Source organism: Salmo trutta, chromosome 12 (assembly GCF_901001165.1).
Source record: "Salmo trutta chromosome 12, fSalTru1.1, whole genome shotgun sequence".
NCBI classification, from domain to species: Eukaryota; Metazoa; Chordata; class Actinopteri; order Salmoniformes; family Salmonidae; genus Salmo; species Salmo trutta.
Genome location: NC_042968.1, coordinates 55,270,964 through 55,290,205, shown reverse-complemented (window position 1 = coordinate 55,290,205; position 19,242 = coordinate 55,270,964). Strand labels below are relative to the sequence as shown.

Sequence of the window (19,242 nt, the reverse complement as noted above, 5' to 3'; positions counted from 1 at the left end):
CTCAACAAGAAGGTCTGATTTCATTACTACTAAAGCAGTATCCAGATGGTAAGTATAAAGATCCAGTCCATTTAAAAAACTGAAGGCCTTTAACACTTCAATGTTGTGATGAAAAAAATCACAACATTGTAAAATAGTAAATAATGGTTACTTCTCGGAAAGTATTGAGCTTTTAAGAGGAGTAAAACAAGGCTGTCCGTTGTCTCCATATCTATTTATTATGGCCATTGAAATGCCAACTATTAAAATTAGATCCAACAAGAACATCAAGGGGTTAGAAATCCTGGGGATAAAAACAAGTGTCAATGTATGCTGATGAGTTTTTTCTTAAGTCTGCAATCTGGATCTCTGCACAGTCTCATTGAAGATCTTGATCACTTTTCTAGCCTCTCTGGATTAAAACCTAATTATGACAAGTGTACCATATTACGTATTGGATCGTAAAAAAATACAGTGTTTACACTACCTTGTTTACCAATAAAATGGGCGGATGATGAAGTAGACCTACTTGGTATTCACATCTCAAAAAATATAAATGAACCAGAATTTCAATAGAAAGTTAGCAAAAATAGATAAGATTCTGCAACCATGGAAAGGTAAATACTTATTTATGGAAAAATTGATTAACTCTTTGGTCCTATTACAGTTTACTTACTTACTAATGGCACTGCCTACTCCAGAGGACTCGTTTTTTAAATAATATGAGCAAAAGATATTTCATTTTATTTGGAATGCTAAGCCAGACAAAATTAAACGTGCCTATTTATATAATGAATATGAGTTTGGGGGGTGGGGGGTGGGGGGCTAAAATGATTAAATATTAATGCTTTAAACCTCACTAAAATCTTCACTCATGCATAAGTTATACTTAAACCCAAAATGCTTCTCCAGTAGATTATTAAGAAAGGCTCATCCTTTGTTCAAAAATTGCCTTTTGCTTTTATACAACTTCTAATTTCCGACTAATTGAAAATGTAATTTTGTTTAAAGTATCGCCCTTTTAAACAAGCCATACAAAGCTGGTTACAATTTCAGCTTTATCCTCCATAAAAGATAGAACAAATATTACAACAAATGTTATGGTTAAACTCAAATGTACTGATTAATAAAAAAAAATATTATATTTATTCATGATATTATGAATAGAAACGGAGGAGTTATGTCATATGCAGTTATCGAAAATATATGGGAATATCTGCTCAATCCAAACTTACAACCAACTGATTACAGCACTACCACAAAAATAGAGGAGGCAAGTGGAAAAGGGAGAAGGTAGGGAACTTGTTTGCCTGCCAAATATTAAAGATACAAAATGGCTGAAAGGAACTGGCATTAATAGAAAAATATACCAGTTTCATTTGAGGACAAAATTGTTGACAGCTGAGCCATACAGGTTGCAAAATAAATGGGAAGAGACTTTCAATGTACCAATTCCATGGCATATGGTTTATGAACTGGTACAAAAAACTACACTTGATTCAACAGAGTTTTTCAATTTAAATGATTAAAATCAGCAAAAAAAGAAACGTCCTCTCACTGTCAACTGCGTTTATTTGCAGCAAACTTAACATGTGTAAATATTTGTATGAACATAACAAGATTCAACAACTGAGACATAAACTGAACAAGTTCCACAGACATGTGACTAACAGAAATGGAATAATGTGTCCCTGAACAAAGGGGGTGTCAAAATCAAAAGTAACAGTCAGTATCTGGTGTGGCCACCAGCTGCAGTAAGTACTGCAGTGCATCTCCTCCTCATGGACTGCATTTGCTAGTTCTTGCTGTGAGATGTTACCCCACTCTTCCACCAAGGAACCTGCAAGTTCCCAGACATTTCTGGGGGGAACGACCCTAGCCCTCACCCTCCGATTCAACAGGTCCCAGACGTGCTCAATGGGATTGAGATGCGGGCTCTTTTCTGGCCATGGCAGAACACTGACATTCCTGTCTTGCAGGAAATCTCGCACAGAACGAGCAGTATGGCTGGTGGCATTGTCATGGAGGGTCATGTCAGGATGAGCCTGCAGGAAGGGTACCATGAGGGATGAGGATGTCTTCCCTATAACGCACAGCGTTGAGATTGCCTGCAATGACGACAAGCTCAGTCCGATGATGCTGTGACACACCGCCCCCAGACCATGACAGACCCTCCACCTCCAAATCGATCCCACTCCAGAGTACAAGCCTCGGTGTAATGCTCATTCCTTCGACGATAAACACGAATCCGACCATCACCCCTGGTGAGACAAAATCGCGACTTGACAGTGAAGGGCACTTTTTGCCAGTCCGGTCCAGTGACGGTGGGTTTGTGCCCATAGGCGACGTTGTTGCCGGTGATGTCTGGTGAGGACCTGCCTTACAACAGGCCTTCAAGCCCTCAGTCCAGCCTCTCTCAGCCTATTGCGGACAGTCTGAGCACTGATGGAGGTATTGTGCGTTCCTGGTGTAACTCGGGCAGGTGTTGTTGCCATCCTGTACCTGTCCCGCAGGTGTGATGTTCGGATGTACCGATCCTGTGCAGGTGTTGTTACACGTGGTCTGCCACTGCGAGGACGACCAGCTGTCTGTCCTGTCTCCCTGTATCGCTGTCTTAGGCGTCTCACAGTACATTGCAATTTATTGCCCTGGCCACATCTGCAGTCCTCATGCCTCCTTGCAGCATGCCTAAGGCACGTTCACGCAGATGAGCAGGGATCCTGGGCATCTTTCTTTTGGTGTTTTTCAGAGTCAGTAGAAAGGCCTCTTTAGTGTCCTAAGTTTTCATAACTGTGACCTTAATTTCCTACCGTCTGTAAGCTGTTAATGTCTTAACGACTGTTCCACAGGTGCATGTTCATTAATAATTGTTTATGGTTCATTGAACAAACATGCAAAACAGTGTTTAAACCCTTCACAATGAAGATCTGTGAAGTTATTTGGATTTTTACAAATAATTTTTGAAAGACAGGTTCCTGAAAAAGTGACATTTCTTTTTTTGCTGAGTTTATAAAATTCTTGCCACCAACAGATTGCTATATATATGGGACATACAACTATCTCAGCTCTGAAGATTTTGCTACAAAGAGACAGAATCAATAGATAATTTATTCTGGTATTGCCCCTATGTAGCTTGTTTTTGGTCACAGGTTCAGGAATTGTTAAAAAATAAAAAATCACAACATGCACTTAAAATTAACTTTACAAATAGCATTGTTGGGCGATTTGGAAAGCCATTGTCAGTCAATAAATAATATAATAATATTCGTAGGAAAGGTTTTCAACTTTAGCTCACAATCTGTGGATACTATACGATTAGATTTTTTTGGTCTATGGTGATAGGCTGAGAGTGGCTGAGGGTTGGGATTAAAGAGTTTATGTTTGGTATTGTATTATTGTTATGCGACTGCTTTAAATATAAAAGTAAAATTTGTATGTAAAATGTGTATACTAAATTTGTATGTAAAATGTATGTATATGTAGCAAAAATAGCTGTAAAAAAACTAAAATATATTCGTCCTCTGAAGAGGTGGAGGGGTTAATAAAAAAAAAAGATATAAACTAAATAGTACTGCTGTCCACATGTTCTCTGGTCGTTTCGCTCACCAGACAGCATTGGGCAGGGACTGCATGTTGATGACCTCTCCGTCTACGGGCACTAGGACCTGTACGTTGGAAAGAGGGCCGGGGCAGAGCATGGACTCTGGGTTGTAACGGTAGTCCAGCCTCAGGTCAGTGGTGGTGGGGGTACACTTCCAGTACACTGCCAGGTTCAGAGGGGTGGACTGGATCCCATTAGAGGACACCTAGACAGAGGAACAGGTCAGAGGTCAAGTCAGTGGTAGCGGAGGTGCACTTCCAGTACACTGCCAGGTTCAGAGGGAGGTCGACTGGATCCCATTAGAGGACACCTGCACACCCAGTGATACAGCATAAGGTCAGAAGGAAAACAGCAAAGATCATATTATTGGAGAGATGCCAAAACAATTAATAAACTAACAATATGTGAAATAAATACATTTACAAACACAAATTGGATGGTAATAAACGTTTCATTTTTGAGTATAACTTATTTTACTTCTGGAGTATATACTGTAGGGGTATACAATATACTAAAGTGAGTATTTAGTTTAGTCTGGGACTAACCTGGTATTTGAGGATGTCCACATTGTAGTAGGATGCAGCAGGATTCTGCTCTGATGCTTTCCTGAGGTAGGATGTGAGAGCTTGCATGTTGAACCAAAAGTCCTTGGTATTAGTGTCACTTTGCGAGGGATCACTGGATAACACACACACACACGAAATTATCAGAGACTCAAATATTCATTGCTCTGTGTGTGTGCATGCGCACTTGCACAGAGCTCCAATAGCTTGGAAACCCTTTTATTGCCCCCCAGCTATTAAAAAATGAATTCCGTTTGATTCAATTAGTCCAGCCATGTGGACTCAGAGTTACCCAGAGGAAGCAGACCGAGAAGGACAGAAAGAAAACAGGGAAGAAAAGATCCTCTTTTCCTTTGGGGGAAGAAAGGAATCCACTCTTCAAAGAGACTCTCAGGTGGCTGTCTGTTTTCCACTGATGATTCACTGCTAATAAGTTGGCTAGGGCTAGACACATGGTGGCTATGCTGGAGAAAACACAACATGAAGCTTCAATTTAGAGGTGATATTGTAGCTTGTTGAGAGTTGACGCAACACTCCTCTAGACATGGCCTGTGGAGAACCTGATGTCTGAAGAGGAATGGTGGAAAATAGTTCGCTGCCAGGATAATGATAGGTTTATGACCGATGCTAATAGAATTTCCCCTCAATGACGCAAGCTAGGTTTTCCCTCATCACCCCACAACCCCTATTCCCTCCCTCTCTACGGGCTGCCACCCTGATATGCTTCAGTCTTGTCCACTGGTGTTCAACCAGTGTTACAGCCTTTCATTGGGTCCAAACGCGCGCACACACCTGTATTGGAATCTGGTCTTTACTGATATAGCTGAATGATTCTCTTTGGTCCTGTATGCCTGATTGATGCCACACATCAATCAGGTTCATTAAAACGTTGTATGAATGTTTATGTTAACCACATTAACTGTGAATAAAACGTTATCAGAATGTTGGAATCTCCACTCACCTGAACAGTAGTGTCTGGTTGGGGAGGATCTGCTCCAGTTTGGAAGTGCTCTTCAGTTTGAAGGTGAGCACGGCAGGGGAGGGGTTACTGGTGAACACCTTGATGATACCCATGGGGAAGGACAGGGTCATGTCACCAGTGATCTTTACTATGCACCTAGAGAGTGAAGGAGAGCAGCACGTAAAGGGTTAAACCTGTGATCTTCACCACACCTGAGGAGACGAGAAAAGCAGCAGAGAGAGCAGGCCCTACAGCTCACGCAAAGAGACAAATTTGCCACCACACTGGATAGTTTTGTTCACGTGACATGCGGATGTTGCAGCACATCAGAGATTGTACTGCCGCGGATGCGCACAGAAAAGGAAACAGTATGTGGGACATGTCTATGCATGAACTCAAAGCATTTATTGCACTCATATTAACTTGGTCTGATAGGTTTGAGGTTTTTCCCAAGAGACCATGCCACGCAACCGCTTCTGAGAGATTATGAGACACCTGCATTTTGATGGCAAGGATACCAACACGAGTGCAGACGGACGAAGATCACCACCGTCTCAGACACCTGGAAATGTTGTGTGACGAACTGCATTGCCAGGAGAGAATAACTGTTGATGAGCACCTATTCCAAAACCAAATCTCGATGCCATTTCACCCAATACACGGCCAACAAACTGGACACAAGTTTTGGTTGGCCGCCGATGTTGAAACCAAGTACTTGCTCAATGGCTTTCCATATCTGGGGAAAGATGAATCCAGGCCAGCGGGTGAGCGACTGTTTGAGCCTGTGGTTTTGAGACTCAGAGCGTTACATGGGCAAAGGCAGTGACAACGGACAACTGCTTCACATCAATTTCCCTGGCAGACAAGTTGATTGCAAAGAAGACTAGCCTGCTCGGAACCGTGAACAAACAGAGTAGGGAGCTGCCGCCCTCTGAGCAGAACATACCAGTGGAGCTGTACTCCATACCAGTGATGGAGAGTGACAACTGCCTGGTTATATTATCTTTCACTTCCTACATTGTCAAAACTGTATTACTTACGATAACTCTATTACCAATCAAATCTACAAATAAAATTGATCAAATGTATTACACTGTAATGTTTTATTGTAGAGAACGAAAATATAGCGTTTTTCACTAGGACTTTGTAGAACGTTACAAAACTTATCCTTGACTCTATCCAAACAAATAACGATTGTTTTAATACCTTGTCATCGATATATTTCCACATCCTTTATAATTGTTTATGCACTATTTAGCAAATCAAATTTTTATTAGTCACATGCACCGAATACAACAGGTGTTGTACAATAAAATGCTTACTTACGAATCCCTAACCAACAACGCAGTTTAAAGAAATACGGATAAGAATAAGAAATAAAAGTAACAAGTAATTAAAGAGCAGCAGTAAAATAACAACAGCGAATCTATATACAAGGGGTACCGGTACAGAGTCAATGTGCGGGGGCACCGGTTAGTTCAGGTAATATGTGCAGTTGAAGTCGGAAGTTTACATACACCTTAGGAAAATACATTATAAACTCAGTTTTTCACAATTCCTGACCATTTAATCCAAGTAAAAATTCCCTGTCTTAGGTCAGTTAGGATCACCACTTTATTTTAAGAATGTGAAATGCCAGAATAATAGTAGAGAGAGTGATTTATTTCATCTTTTATTTCTTTCATCACATTCCCAGTGGGTCAGAAGTTTACATACACTCAATTAGTATTTGGTAGCATTGCCTTTAAATTGTTTAACTTGGGTCAAACGTTTCAGGTAGCCTTCCACAAGCTTCCCACAATAAGTTGGGTGAATTTTGGCCCATTCCTCTTGACAGAGCTGGCGTAACTGAGTCAGGTTTGTAGGCCTCTGTCACGGTTGTTGTAAGAGACGGACAAAGGCGCAGCGTGTGTTGAGTTCCACATATTTATTTAAAGTGAAACTTCTTCAACAAAACAAATAACAAGCAACAAAAACGTGACTACGTGGTGCAACAAGCACAAAACCAAACAATATCCCACCAACACAAGTGGGAGAAATGGCTACCTAAATATCCCCAATTAGAGGTAATGATTACCAGCTGACTCTAATTGGGAACCATACAAAACACCAACATAGAAATATTGAACTAGAACACCCCCTAGTCATGCCCTGACCTACTACACCATAGAGAACCAAGGGCTCTCTATGGTCAGGGCGTGACAGTCTCCTTGCTCGCACATGCTTTTTCAATTCTGCCCTCAAATTTTCTACAGGATTTAGGTCAGGGCTTTATGATGTCCACTCCAATACCTTGACTTTGCTGTCCTTAAGCCATTTTGCCATAACTTTGGAAGTAAGCTTGGGGTCATTGTCCATTTGGAAGACCCATTTGTGACCAAGCTTTAACTTCCTGACTGATGTCTTGAGATGTTGCTTCAATATGTCCACATAATTTTCCACCCTCATGATGCCCTCAATTTTGTGAAGTGCACCAGTCCCTCCTGCAGCAAAGCACCCCCACAACATGATGCTGCCACCCTCGTGTTTCACGGTTGGGATGGTGTTCTTCGGCTTGCAAGCGTCCCCCTTTTTCCTCCAAACATAATGATGGTCATTATGGCCAAACAGTTCTATTTTTGTTTCATCAGACCAGAGGACATTTCTCCAAAAAGTACTATCTTTGTCCCCATGTGCAGTTGCAAACGGCAGTTGCTTCTTCCTTGCTGAGTGGCCTTTCAGGTTATGTCGATATAGGACTCGTTTTTACTGTGGATATAGATACTTTTGTACCCGTTTCCTCCAGCATCTTCACAAGGTCCTTTGCTGTTGTTCTGGGATTGATTTGCCCTTTTCGAACCAAAGTACGTTCATCGCTAGGAGACAGAACGCATCTCCTTCCTGAGTGGTATGAGGGCTGCGTGGTCCCATGGTGTTTATACTTGCATACTATTGTTTGTACATATGAATGTGGTACCTTCAGGCATTTGAAAATTGCTCCCAAGGATCAACTAGACTTGTGGAGGTCTACAATAGTTTTTCTGAGGTCTTTGCTGATTTCTTTAGAATTTCCCATGATGTCAAGCAAAGAGGTACTGAGTTTGAAGGTAGGCCTTGAAATACATCCACAGGTACACCTCCAATTTACTCAAATTATGTCAATTAGCCTATCATAAGCTTCTAAAGCCATGACATAATTTTCTTGAATTTTCCTTGCTGTTTAAAGCGCCTCAGTGTATGTAAACTTCTGACCCACTGGAATTGTGATACAGTGAATTATAAGTGAAATAATCTGTCTGTAAAGAATTTTTGGAAAAATGACTTGTGTCATGCACAAAGTAGATGTCCTAAACGACTTCTCAAAACTATAGTTTGTTAACAAGACATTTGTGGAGTGGTTGAAAAACCACTTCACAAATGGCTTTAACCAACCTAAGTGTATGTAAACTGTACATGTAGGTAGAGTTATTAAAGTGACTATCCATAGATGATAACAACAAAGAGTAGCAGCGGTGTAAAAGGGGGGGCAATGCAAATAGTCTGGGTAACCATTTGATTAGGTGTTCAGGAGTCTTACGGCTAGGGGGTAGAAGCTGTTTAGAAGCCTCTTGGACCTAGACTTGGCGCTCCGGTACCGCTTGCCATGCGGTAGCAGAGACAACAGTCTATGACTAGGGTGGCTGGAGTCAATTTTTAGGGCCTTCCTCTGACACCGCCTGGTATAGAGGTCCTGGATGGCAGGAAGCTTGGCCCCGTTCGCACTACCCTCTGTAGTGCCTTGCGGTCAGAGGCCGAGCAGTTGCCATACCAGGCAGTGATGCAACCAGTCAGGATGCTCTCGATGGTGCAGCTGTAGAACCTTTTGAGGATTTGAGGAACCATGCCAAATCTTTTCAGTCTTCTGGGGGGGAATAGGTTTTGTTGTGCCCTCTTCACGACTGTCTTGGTGTGCTTGGACCATGTTAGTTTGTTGGTGATGTGGACACCAAGGAACTTGAAGCTCTCAACCTGCTCCACTGCAGCCTCGTCAATGAGAATGGGGGCGTGCTCGGTCCTCTTTTTCCTGTAGCCCACAATCATCTCCTTTGTCTTGGGCAATTCCAGTCATCGAGGGCCTGATTGGTGTCACAGTTTGCCCCTGCTTACACCTTACTCCAATAATAACCTAATCATCATCATAAGCATTGGTGCTTATGTTTATTGCAAATAATTTGGCCTGCACACCTTGCGAGTTGATATGCATCTGATGCGTATGCTAAAGGGGACGCCCGGAAACGTTCTCTATCTAGCCTAGGGGGTACTCATAGGCTAAAAAGCCCAGCGGTTCTAGTGTAAACCTGTGATCTTCACTATGCGCCTGAGCGGCACAGCAGAGTGTTAACACAAAGGGTTAAACATCTGCCCACTAGTCCAGTCTATCACAGTACTGTACCTTTAATAGAATTGTAGTCCGAGGCAGTGCACAGTCTCAGTCTTAGTTAGTCCACTCGTTTAACTCCAAATGTAACTCATCCACGTCTAAATTCGACCCAGTACAACTCAGGCCAAGGCTACCTCAGTCCAAATGTAAACAAGGCCCGGTAGTCTAGCCCCATCCCAGTCTGCTGTGGTGTGGTCTACGTGCGAGCCCCAACCCTGCCCTGTGTGTCCACTGCACTGCTTATGAAATGTTCCATTTGCTAATCCCTGCAAAAATAATAATTTTGCACAGCAGCAATTTAACAGCAGTTAACCAATAAAAGGGTGTATGTTTTCTATGTCCCAGACTATAATCTGCCCCATGTGGGTTATCCACTCTGAAAGAGTAGTGTCGGTCTAACCAAAATCATTGCACGCACAGACATACGCACACAGACAGACAGACGCACACAGACAGAGACAGACGCACAGACAGACAGAGACAGACGCACAGACAGACAGAGACAGACGCACACAGACAGGCACACAGACAGATGCACAGACAGACAGACAGATGCACAGACAGACAGACGCACACAGACAGACGCACACAGACAGACAGACAGACGCACACAGACGGACACAGACAGACAGACAGACAGACAGACGCACACAGACAGACAGACGCACAGACAGACAGACAGACAGACGCACAGACAGACGCACAGACAGACGCACAGACACGCAGACAGACGCACAGACAGACAGACAGATGCACAGACAGACGCACAGACAGAGACAGATGCACAGACAGACAGAGACAGACGCACACAGACAGGCACAGACAGATGCACAGACAGACGCACACAGACAAACAGACAGACGCACAGACAGATGCACACAGACAGACAGATGCAGACAGACAGACAGACAGATGCACACAGACAGACAGACACACAGACAGACAGACACACAGACAGACAGACGCACAGACAGACGCACAGACAGACGCACAGATAGAGACAGATGCACAGACAGACAGACAGACGCACAGACAGACGCACAGACAGACGCACAGACAGACGCACAGACAGACGCACAGACAGACAGACAGACAGACAGATGCACAGACAGACAGAGACAGATGCACAGACAGACAGAGACAGATGCACAGACAGACAGACGCACACAGACAGGCACAGACAGGCACAGACAGACGCACACAGGCAGACAGATGCACACAGACAGACAGATGCACACAGACAGATGCACACAGACAGACAGATGCACACAGACAGACAGATGCACAGACAGACAGACAGACAGATGCACAGACTGACAGACTGACAGATGCACAGACAGACAGAAAGACGCACAGACAGACAGAAAGACAGACTCGCAGACAGACAGACGCAGACAGACAGACGCAGACAGACAGACAGACACACTGGCTCATCATGTGTGTGAAGTATGGAGCAAAGTTTAACTTTAATATTTGAGTAACATATTATGTGCATGGACGAGTTGAATAGCAGTATGCAGCAGTAAATGCAGTGGAACAATGGTTGTTCATAGTGTGTGTGTACGCGTTTGTGTGTGTCTATGTGCAAGGTGTGTGTTCACTTGCGTGCAGGTGGTGTGTTCGTGCTTGGGTGCTGTGTGTGTTAGGCCCAGGCTAGCTCTCTGAGCTGTAGGTGGTCATGTGAGACTCACTTAGTGGGATCAGCTCCTTTGAAGTAGGCATTAACAGACTCTGTGAAGGCCACAGCGATGGGCAAGGCATCCTGGGATGCCAGGGTCACTGGGCTGGGACCGCGAGATGTCCCTGAGAGAGGGAGAGATAGAAAGGGAGAGAGATAAAGAGAAAGAAAGAAAGAAAGAAAGAAAGAAAGAAGAGAGAGAGAGTTGTGGGGGATAGAGAGGGAGAGATAAAGAAAGAAAGATCAAATGAGTGTACTGTTATGACTGAAGTGTACAATTCAATTTAACTTTGACATCAAAACGAGAAAGGCTCACACTCACTCATGCAACAGACAACACAACCTGAAGAACACAGTTAATTTACTACATAATAAGGTCATTCATTCAATTATATCATTATGGAAAATAGGCTAATAATCATTCCATTATTTCAGAGGAAAAGTACATTTAAAAAATCCCAAGACAATACATACCAAAACAAATCACACCTCTCTAGGAATTAAAATGTTCTAGATTTGGGTAAAATATGATGTATTGTTAAGAATTATTATATATGTACCATTGGAATTAATTACTGTCTGGGATTCTTTGAGTAAGAACTGTTAAACACTGCAATTAACTTCCAACCTCTAAATGATTTGTTATTTAACAGAACACAACCATGCTTTACGGTTTGTTGATTACATGGACGTTCACAGTGAGAGACGGGCGTATGCTGACAGACGCGTTGAGAAGAGAGATACATTTCATAAGCAGGCAGACAGAGATTAGACAGCCAATCCGAGTGGCCGTTGTTAGTGTGTCACACACAGAGAGGCGTGTCCGGGCTATTTGACCACACCCCCTACCTGCAGGCGTTTCACAGCGCTTCTCAAAGGTGGGCAGCTTCCCAATGAAACCATCATCCTCTTTAAAGGGCCCAACAAAAGAAAAGAGGAAAGAAACCCAAAAAAACCAAGAACGTGGTGAGATGAGGTGAGATGATGGCACAGGGCAATGGGCTCCAAACCAACACACCCGGGTGTGAATGTGAGCATGTGTACGAAATCAGGATGGGTGACAAACCCTAAAGACACACTGTGTGCATTAGGTGCTTTACGGAGTGAAGGAGAAAGGTGGGAGAAAGGAGACTCACTTTGGCTGAGGAGAAACAGAGGAGAGGGAGAAAGGAGGAACTCTGGTTCCGGAGAGGAGCGGGAGAGATGTAAGGTATGCTCAGGCCCTGAGAGGAGGAGAAGAGTGAGGGAAGGAGAGAAGCCCAATAAGATTTAAAGACAAGAAGTGGGGTTAGGTCAAGTGAGAGTGGAGGAGAGGAACAAGCTGAGAATTGTTTGAGAGGAAAGGACGTTGTTAAGAAATGTGAATTGCAGTAGAGGAGGTGAAAGGAGAAGACTGTAAAGAGGAGGTACAGAGATGGGAAGGTGATGGAGCTTGGTCATGTTCTTACCCACGGTGGGTGTGTTGGAGGCACTGAGGGAGGCGGTGGAGGACAGGGAGGAGGAGCTCTCTGCCCGGGCGAGGGGAGCAGCCAGAGGAAGACTGGCGTTGGACAACGTCTTGGGCGGGCTGAACGGCCGTACCTGGTTAGACCACACAAACCCGGAAATGTAACCAATAGTAACGGATATGGCGAGTAAACCCCATACAGGGTACTGTATATAGCAAGAGTGAAAAACTCTAAATAAAATGTGGTCCATTATCATGAATTAATGGAGAATGGTTTCATCAATCAATGCTCTAATGCACAAAGAGATATGTTAGATACTGGGCAGATACTCTGCCGGAGACACTCACAATTTCAGTGATTCCTGTGAGTTTTCCTGTGGGTAGTTTGGGTCTGGAGGAGGGTCGTGGAGGAGGCACCAGGGCCCCAGCTAGAGGAGTAGTGGGTCTGGCCAGGGCAGGCACTGCAGAGGGACGGGGAGGAGGGGATAGAGAGGGTCAATCAGACTAAAAGCAGAAGTGAGCTAGGGTATGATAAGGTAACGCCATACTGCGATACTTGTGATGGAATTCTAAAACAGGTTCAGTGAATTTAAACTTCTTAGAGAACAGAATCACTCAAAGCAATGCAAAAATCATGCATCAACGCAGAAGTCACGACATGCAAATTCCAAATCATAGAATACAAACAGAAAAAAAATTAACATAGCTCACAAAACTTTGGGTTAACAATTCTCTAAGGCAAACAAACATATGCCCCGCAAAACAAACACACAAATAAAAATGTATTATTCAACCAAAAATATTGTAAATAAGATTAAAAAAACAACATTGTTATGAAAAGGTGGACATTTCAAACTGAAAAGACAATTTAAAAAAAGTAGAATTAAAAAAAAAAAAACTCACGTCAAAACTTCACTCAGACAAAAAAAAAACATTTGTTTGTGGCATGCTAGAGGTTACCGTTGTTTGTTTGGCTAGCTGCTGAAGCTACCATCCCCTCTGTCAGTGCTGATAACACCTCCGAGACACAGGAGGCGCTGTCCTCCACAACCGCACAGCTCAGCGGCATCTTGTTATAGGGGTCAGCAGGGTCCTCAGAGAAGAAACGGATGGACCGGCCAGACTGGACCCTGCCAATAGGAGGGTTAGACTGGGTCCTGCTGGTAGGGGGGTTTGACTGGGTCCGGTCATGGCTGACCGGGCCTGTACCCGTACCAGGACCGCAACTCTGTTGGCGTCGGAATGGCACAAAGTCATCGTTGAAGGCTATCCACTGGCTCTGGGACCAGGAGAATGCTGACTGGTCCTCTCCCTGAGGGAGCCCGGCTTGGGCTGCAGGGGTTGGGGTTGGATCCTGGGGGTCTAGGGGCTCAACCTGCCAGGTGATGGGGGCACTCTGGGCCCGGGCTGGTATGGGCTTCAGAGCCAGGAAGGGGTCGTCCAGTGAGGCCTCCCATGGAGAGAAGGTATTAGTGGTGGTGGAGGCGAGGGGAGGGAGAGGGGTGACCTCTCCTTTGGTCTGCAGGCTGTCTGCCAGTGGGGGAGAGGAGAGCTCCTGCTGTAATATCACTTCAGCTGTGAGGGGTGCCGGAGAGTGTCCAGGGTGGGGCAGAGTGATAGACACATGCCACAGATTAAAGAGAAGGAACCAAATATATTCATGCAAACATCTTTACATTCCTACCTCATCAGGTGAATGATAATGGAAAGGAGAAGTAATCAACATTTTAAAATGAATAGATTTGATAGATAGTTTTTCATTATTTTGACCTCCCCACATTATAATTGAAAGAGGAAGTGTAAACTCTAACATAGCCTATTAGTTAGAAAGGTGACTCCAAACACATGTTCACTAAGAGCAGCTGTTTAACTGGTTAAAACAAAGGTTAGCCATGTGTTGGCAAAAATGTGTCAGAGCTTACCAGCAGCCAGCGACACTTGTCGCAATGGTGCTTTATCAAAGCCTATGTCGGATACTCCAGTGAGTGTAATTTGCTCAATATTAGGAGTTGAGAAACAAACACACACACACACACACACACACACAATATTTTTGTCCATTAACATAACATCAAATTGATCAGAAATACAGTGTAGACATTGTTAATGTTGTAAATGACTATTGTAGCTGGAAACGGCAGATTTTTTATGGAATATCTACATAGGCGTACAGAGGCCCATTATCAGCAACCATCACTCCTGTGTTCCAATGGCACACTGTGTTAGCTAATCCAAGTGTATCATTATATTAGCACAGCTGAAAACTGTAGTTCTGATTAAAGAAGCAATAAAACTGGCCTTCTTTAGACAAGTTGAGTATCTGGAGCATCAGCATTTGTGGGTTTGTTTACAGGCTCAAAATGGCCAGAAACAAAGAACTTTCTTCTGAAACTCATCAGTCTATTATTTTTCTGAGAAATTAAGGCTATTCCATGTGAGAAATTGCAAAGAAACTGAAGATCTGGACAAATAAAATGTGCTTTTCTTTCAAAAAGAAGGACATTTCTAAGTGACCCGAAACTTTTGAACGGTAGTGCTCAGTCGTGGCCAAAAGTTTTGAGAATGACACAAATATTAATTTCCACAAAGTTTGCTGCTTTGTCTTTAGATATTTTTGTCAGATGTTACTATGGAATACTGAAGTATAATTACAAGCATTTCATAAGTGTCAAAGGCTTTTATTGACAATTACATGAAGTTGATGCAAAGAGTCAATATTTGCAGTATTGACACTTCTTTTTCAAGACCTCTGCAATCCGCCCTGGCATGCTGTCAATTAACTTCTGGGCCACATCCTGACTGATGGCAGCCCATTCTTGCATAATCAATGCTTGGAGTTTGTCAGAATATGTGGGTTTTTGTTTGTCCACCCGCCTCTTGAGGATTGACCACAAGTTCTCAATGGGATTAAGGTCTGGGGAGTTCCCTGACCATAAGACCCAAAATATTGATTTTCTGTTCCCCGAGCTACTTAGTTATCACTTTTGCCTTATGGCAACGTGCTCCATCACGCTGGAAAAGGCATTGTTCATCACCAAACTGCTCCTGGATGGTTGGGAGAAGTTGCTCTCGGGAGGATGTCTTGGTACCATTCTTTATTCATGGCTGTGTTCTTAGGCAAAATTGTGAGTGAGCCCACTCCCTTGGCTGAGAAGCAACCCCACACATGAATGGTCTCAGGATGCTTTACTGTTGGCATGACACAGGACTGATGGTAGCGTTCACCTTGTCTTCTCCGGACAAGCTTTTTTCCAGATGCCCCAAACAATCGGAAAGGGGATTCATCAGAGAAAATGACTTTACCCCAGTCCTCAGCAGTCCAATCCCTGTACCTTTTGCAGAATATCAGTCTATCCCTGATGTTTTTCCTGGAGAGAAGTGGCTTCTTTGCTGCCCTTCTTGACACCAGGCCATCCTCCAAAAGTCTTCGCCTCACTTTGCGTGCATATGCATTCACACCTTCCTGCTGCCATTCCTGAGCAAGCTCTGTACTGGTGGTGCCCCGATCCTGCAGCTGAATCAACTTTAGGAGACGGTCTTGGCGCTTGCTGGACTTTCTTGGGCGCCCTGAAGCCTTCTTCACAACAATTGAACCGCTCTCCTTGAAGTTCTTGATGATCCGATAAATGGTTGATTTAGGTGTAATCTTACTGGCAGCAATATCCTTGCCTGTGAAGCCGTTTTTGTGCAAAGCAATGATGACGGCACGTGTTTCCTTGCAGGTAACCGTGGTTGAGGAAGAACAATGATTCCAAGCACCACCCTCCAATTGAAGCTTCCAGTCTGTTATTCAAACTCAATCAGTATGACAGAGTGATCTCCAGCCTTATCCTTGTCAACACTCACACCTGTATTAATGAGAGAATCACTGACATGATGTCAGCTGGTCCTTTTGTGGCAGGGCTGAAATGCAGCGGAAATGTTTTTGGGGGATTCAGTTCATTTGCATGGCCAACAGGGACTTTGCAATTAATTGCAATTCATCTGATCACTCTTCATAACATTCTGGAGTATATGCAAATTACCATCATGCAAACTGAGGCAGCAGACTTTGTGAAAATGAATAGTTGTGTCATTCTCAAAACTTTTGCCCACGACTGTACATACACACACACACATTTTTTTTCTTCTTCCATTTAAAAAAAACAACATTTTTTATGTGGACCCCCTGCAGGACCCCCGGTTGAATACACCGGAGTTATTCCATTCAATTAAATTGAACAAACCAGCAGCGTAGTTTTCTTTATAATCCTTAAAATGGTTTCCATCTAAACCATTGAAACATTAAATCCAACCCTGCTATGAGACAGCCAGGTGTAGGCTTAGTTCACGGTGAACTGCAATCAAATGCAATCGCTGTGCAACATTAGGCAATGTGAGTGTCAGGCTATGATAGGAATGTCTGACATGTTTAAAATTTAACTGTGAAGGGTTGGTTGTGGGTAATAAATGTGTTAGAGGATTATAGTTGGTTGAGGGGAGCTCAGTTACTCGGACTGTTTGGTGTTTGGTCATCACACCCTGCAGACACGCAGCGTCACACAGATCTCTCAGCTTATCAAAGCTTAGCAAGGCCTTTCAATCTACCACTGTTTAAATTAGCCATTTTCCTCACAGGCTTGATTGGGAAAAAAGTCAACATAGCTACAACTCATAACTATGAAGTCCTACGATAACAGAGTGGATTTTTGGAGAGAGACAAACAAAGCAAATGTTGACACAAAACGTGTTCATTTGAAAAACCAAAAATGACACACAAAAAAAACAAACACACAATGACAAGCAATTGAATCAAATGTTGGATGCCATGTAAAGGCTATTTGTAAGTGAGGTTAGATAGTTGAAAAGCTATTGGATACTTGGAAAACTGTTTAGTACAGTGAAACCACACTGCTCTAAAGAGGGGCAGCTAAGGAACAGATGTACCTGGCTCCCCTGGCAGAAAGACAGGTGCCTCGTTAATGTGTAGAGGAGATAAAGGGATGGAGAGGAAAAGACAAAATGTCTGAGGAGGGGGGGGGGGTGATAGGGGAAGAAAGGTGGAGGAGAAACACACATACAGACAGCAAAAAAAACACATACAGACAGCAACAAAAACAATACAGCAACCAAACCAAACACAAGACTGCAAATCTTACACACAGAAAATAAGACACAAAAAGAATGAAAAGCAAAAGAACCAACTTCAAAGTTGGAAAGCCCCTGAATAATCAACTATAAATTCTTACAGGTTTCTCAAATTAACTGTTTGCAGTTCAGTCAGGGCTAGCTGAATGTGATGAATGTGTTATCGCCTGGTAATGCCTCCATTGTACAGAGAGAGCTTAAAAAGCATCATCACAGTATCTTAACCAGGGAACTTTATGCTGCTCTTTTGGCTTTTAAGCTAGGACCTTTGACAGTAACGAGGTAGTGTTTGACAGCATACGTGCCAGTGGGCTTTAAGGCCAGTCCTCTGACCCACACTAGGTGCAATTAACTGTGGATTACGATTAGCCCAGGCAATGGTTCAGCAGTAACGTCACTCTATATAAAAACACACACAGTCAGTCACACAATGGGCTGTGGCGGTCTTGAAATGTTGTCAGCCAGTGACTGTACCTGTGGATAATTTTCATGCCAGCCAGGTAGGCTATACTCCTGTTGTAAAGAGAAGCAATGTGCTTAATATTAGAAAAGGTGAGAAATAAGTATAATAGGCCTAGCCTATAGAAAGCTGATGGGATCCACATTATAATAGAGGCCATCACTCTGTTTTCTCACAGAATTTCATAGCCTATAGAAATGTTGCGCAACATGAGCTCATGGGCTCTCTCAGTGTATGATTCGATTTTTGATGACATTTGCACTTATGTTAGAATGATTAAAGCGACAATAGAATGCTGAATACCAAGCAGTTAGCGAGTTTGGTAGGCTACTAATGACCATCAGCAGCATCAGAGCTTTGAGAAGCCTAATTACCATGACTTTATTTAACCAGGTAGGCTAGTTGAGAACAAGTTCTCATTTGCAACTGCGACCTGGCCAAGATAAAGCAAAGCAGTGTGACAAAAACAACAGAGTTACACATGGGATAAACAAAAGTACAGTCAATAACACAATAGAAAAATCTACATACAGTGTGCGCAAATGTAGTAAGATTAGGGAGGTAAGGCAATAAATAGGCCTTAGTGGCGAAATAATTACAATTTAGCAGTAACACTAGAGTGACAGATGTGCAGATGATGACGTGCAAGTAGAGATACTGGGGTACAAAAGAGCAAAAAAAAAAACATGGGGATGAGGTAGTTGTGTGGGCTACTTACAGATTGGCTGTGTACAGGTGCAGTGATCAGTAAGCTGCTCTGACAGCTGATGCTTAAAGTTAGTGAGGGAGATACAAGTCTCCAGTTTCAGTGATTTTTGCAATTCCTTCCAGTCATTGGCAGCAGAGAACTGAAAGGAAAGGCGGCCAAAAGAGGTGTTGGCTTTGGGGATGACCAGTGAAATATACCTGCTGGAGCGCGTGCTACGGGTGGGTGTTGCTATGGTGACCAGTGAGCTGAGATACGTTTTTTTTTCTTCTAGCAAATACTTATAGATCTGGAGTTAGTGGGTTTTGCATCGAATATGTA

At 43.3% G+C, this 19,242-nt stretch overlaps 1 protein-coding gene across 8 annotated transcripts in view; it reads right to left on the bottom strand.

Annotated features, from left to right (window-relative positions):
• fcho2 (FCH and mu domain containing endocytic adaptor 2) overlaps nucleotides 1-19,242 on the bottom strand; it is a 102,639-nt gene that overhangs the window by 9,341 nt on the left and 74,056 nt on the right. For 2 of the 8 annotated variants that reach the window (XM_029768840.1, XM_029768839.1), the window contains exons 18-26: nucleotides 13,589-14,203; nucleotides 12,977-13,089; nucleotides 12,630-12,762; nucleotides 12,318-12,404; nucleotides 12,031-12,090; nucleotides 11,195-11,306; nucleotides 5,105-5,260; nucleotides 4,126-4,258; nucleotides 3,586-3,785 (exon numbers count right to left, since the gene is read on the bottom strand). In XM_029768840.1, coding sequence (XP_029624700.1) covers nucleotides 3,586-3,785; nucleotides 4,126-4,258; nucleotides 5,105-5,260; nucleotides 11,195-11,306; nucleotides 12,031-12,090; nucleotides 12,318-12,404; nucleotides 12,630-12,762; nucleotides 12,977-13,089; nucleotides 13,589-14,203 — 1,609 coding nt within the window. The remainder of the gene's footprint in view (nucleotides 1-3,585; nucleotides 3,786-4,125; nucleotides 4,259-5,104; nucleotides 5,261-11,194; nucleotides 11,307-12,030; nucleotides 12,091-12,317; nucleotides 12,405-12,629; nucleotides 12,763-12,976; nucleotides 13,090-13,588; nucleotides 14,204-19,242) is intronic. The other 6 variants (XM_029768842.1, XM_029768847.1, XM_029768841.1 and 3 more) reach the window with 5 other exon arrangements.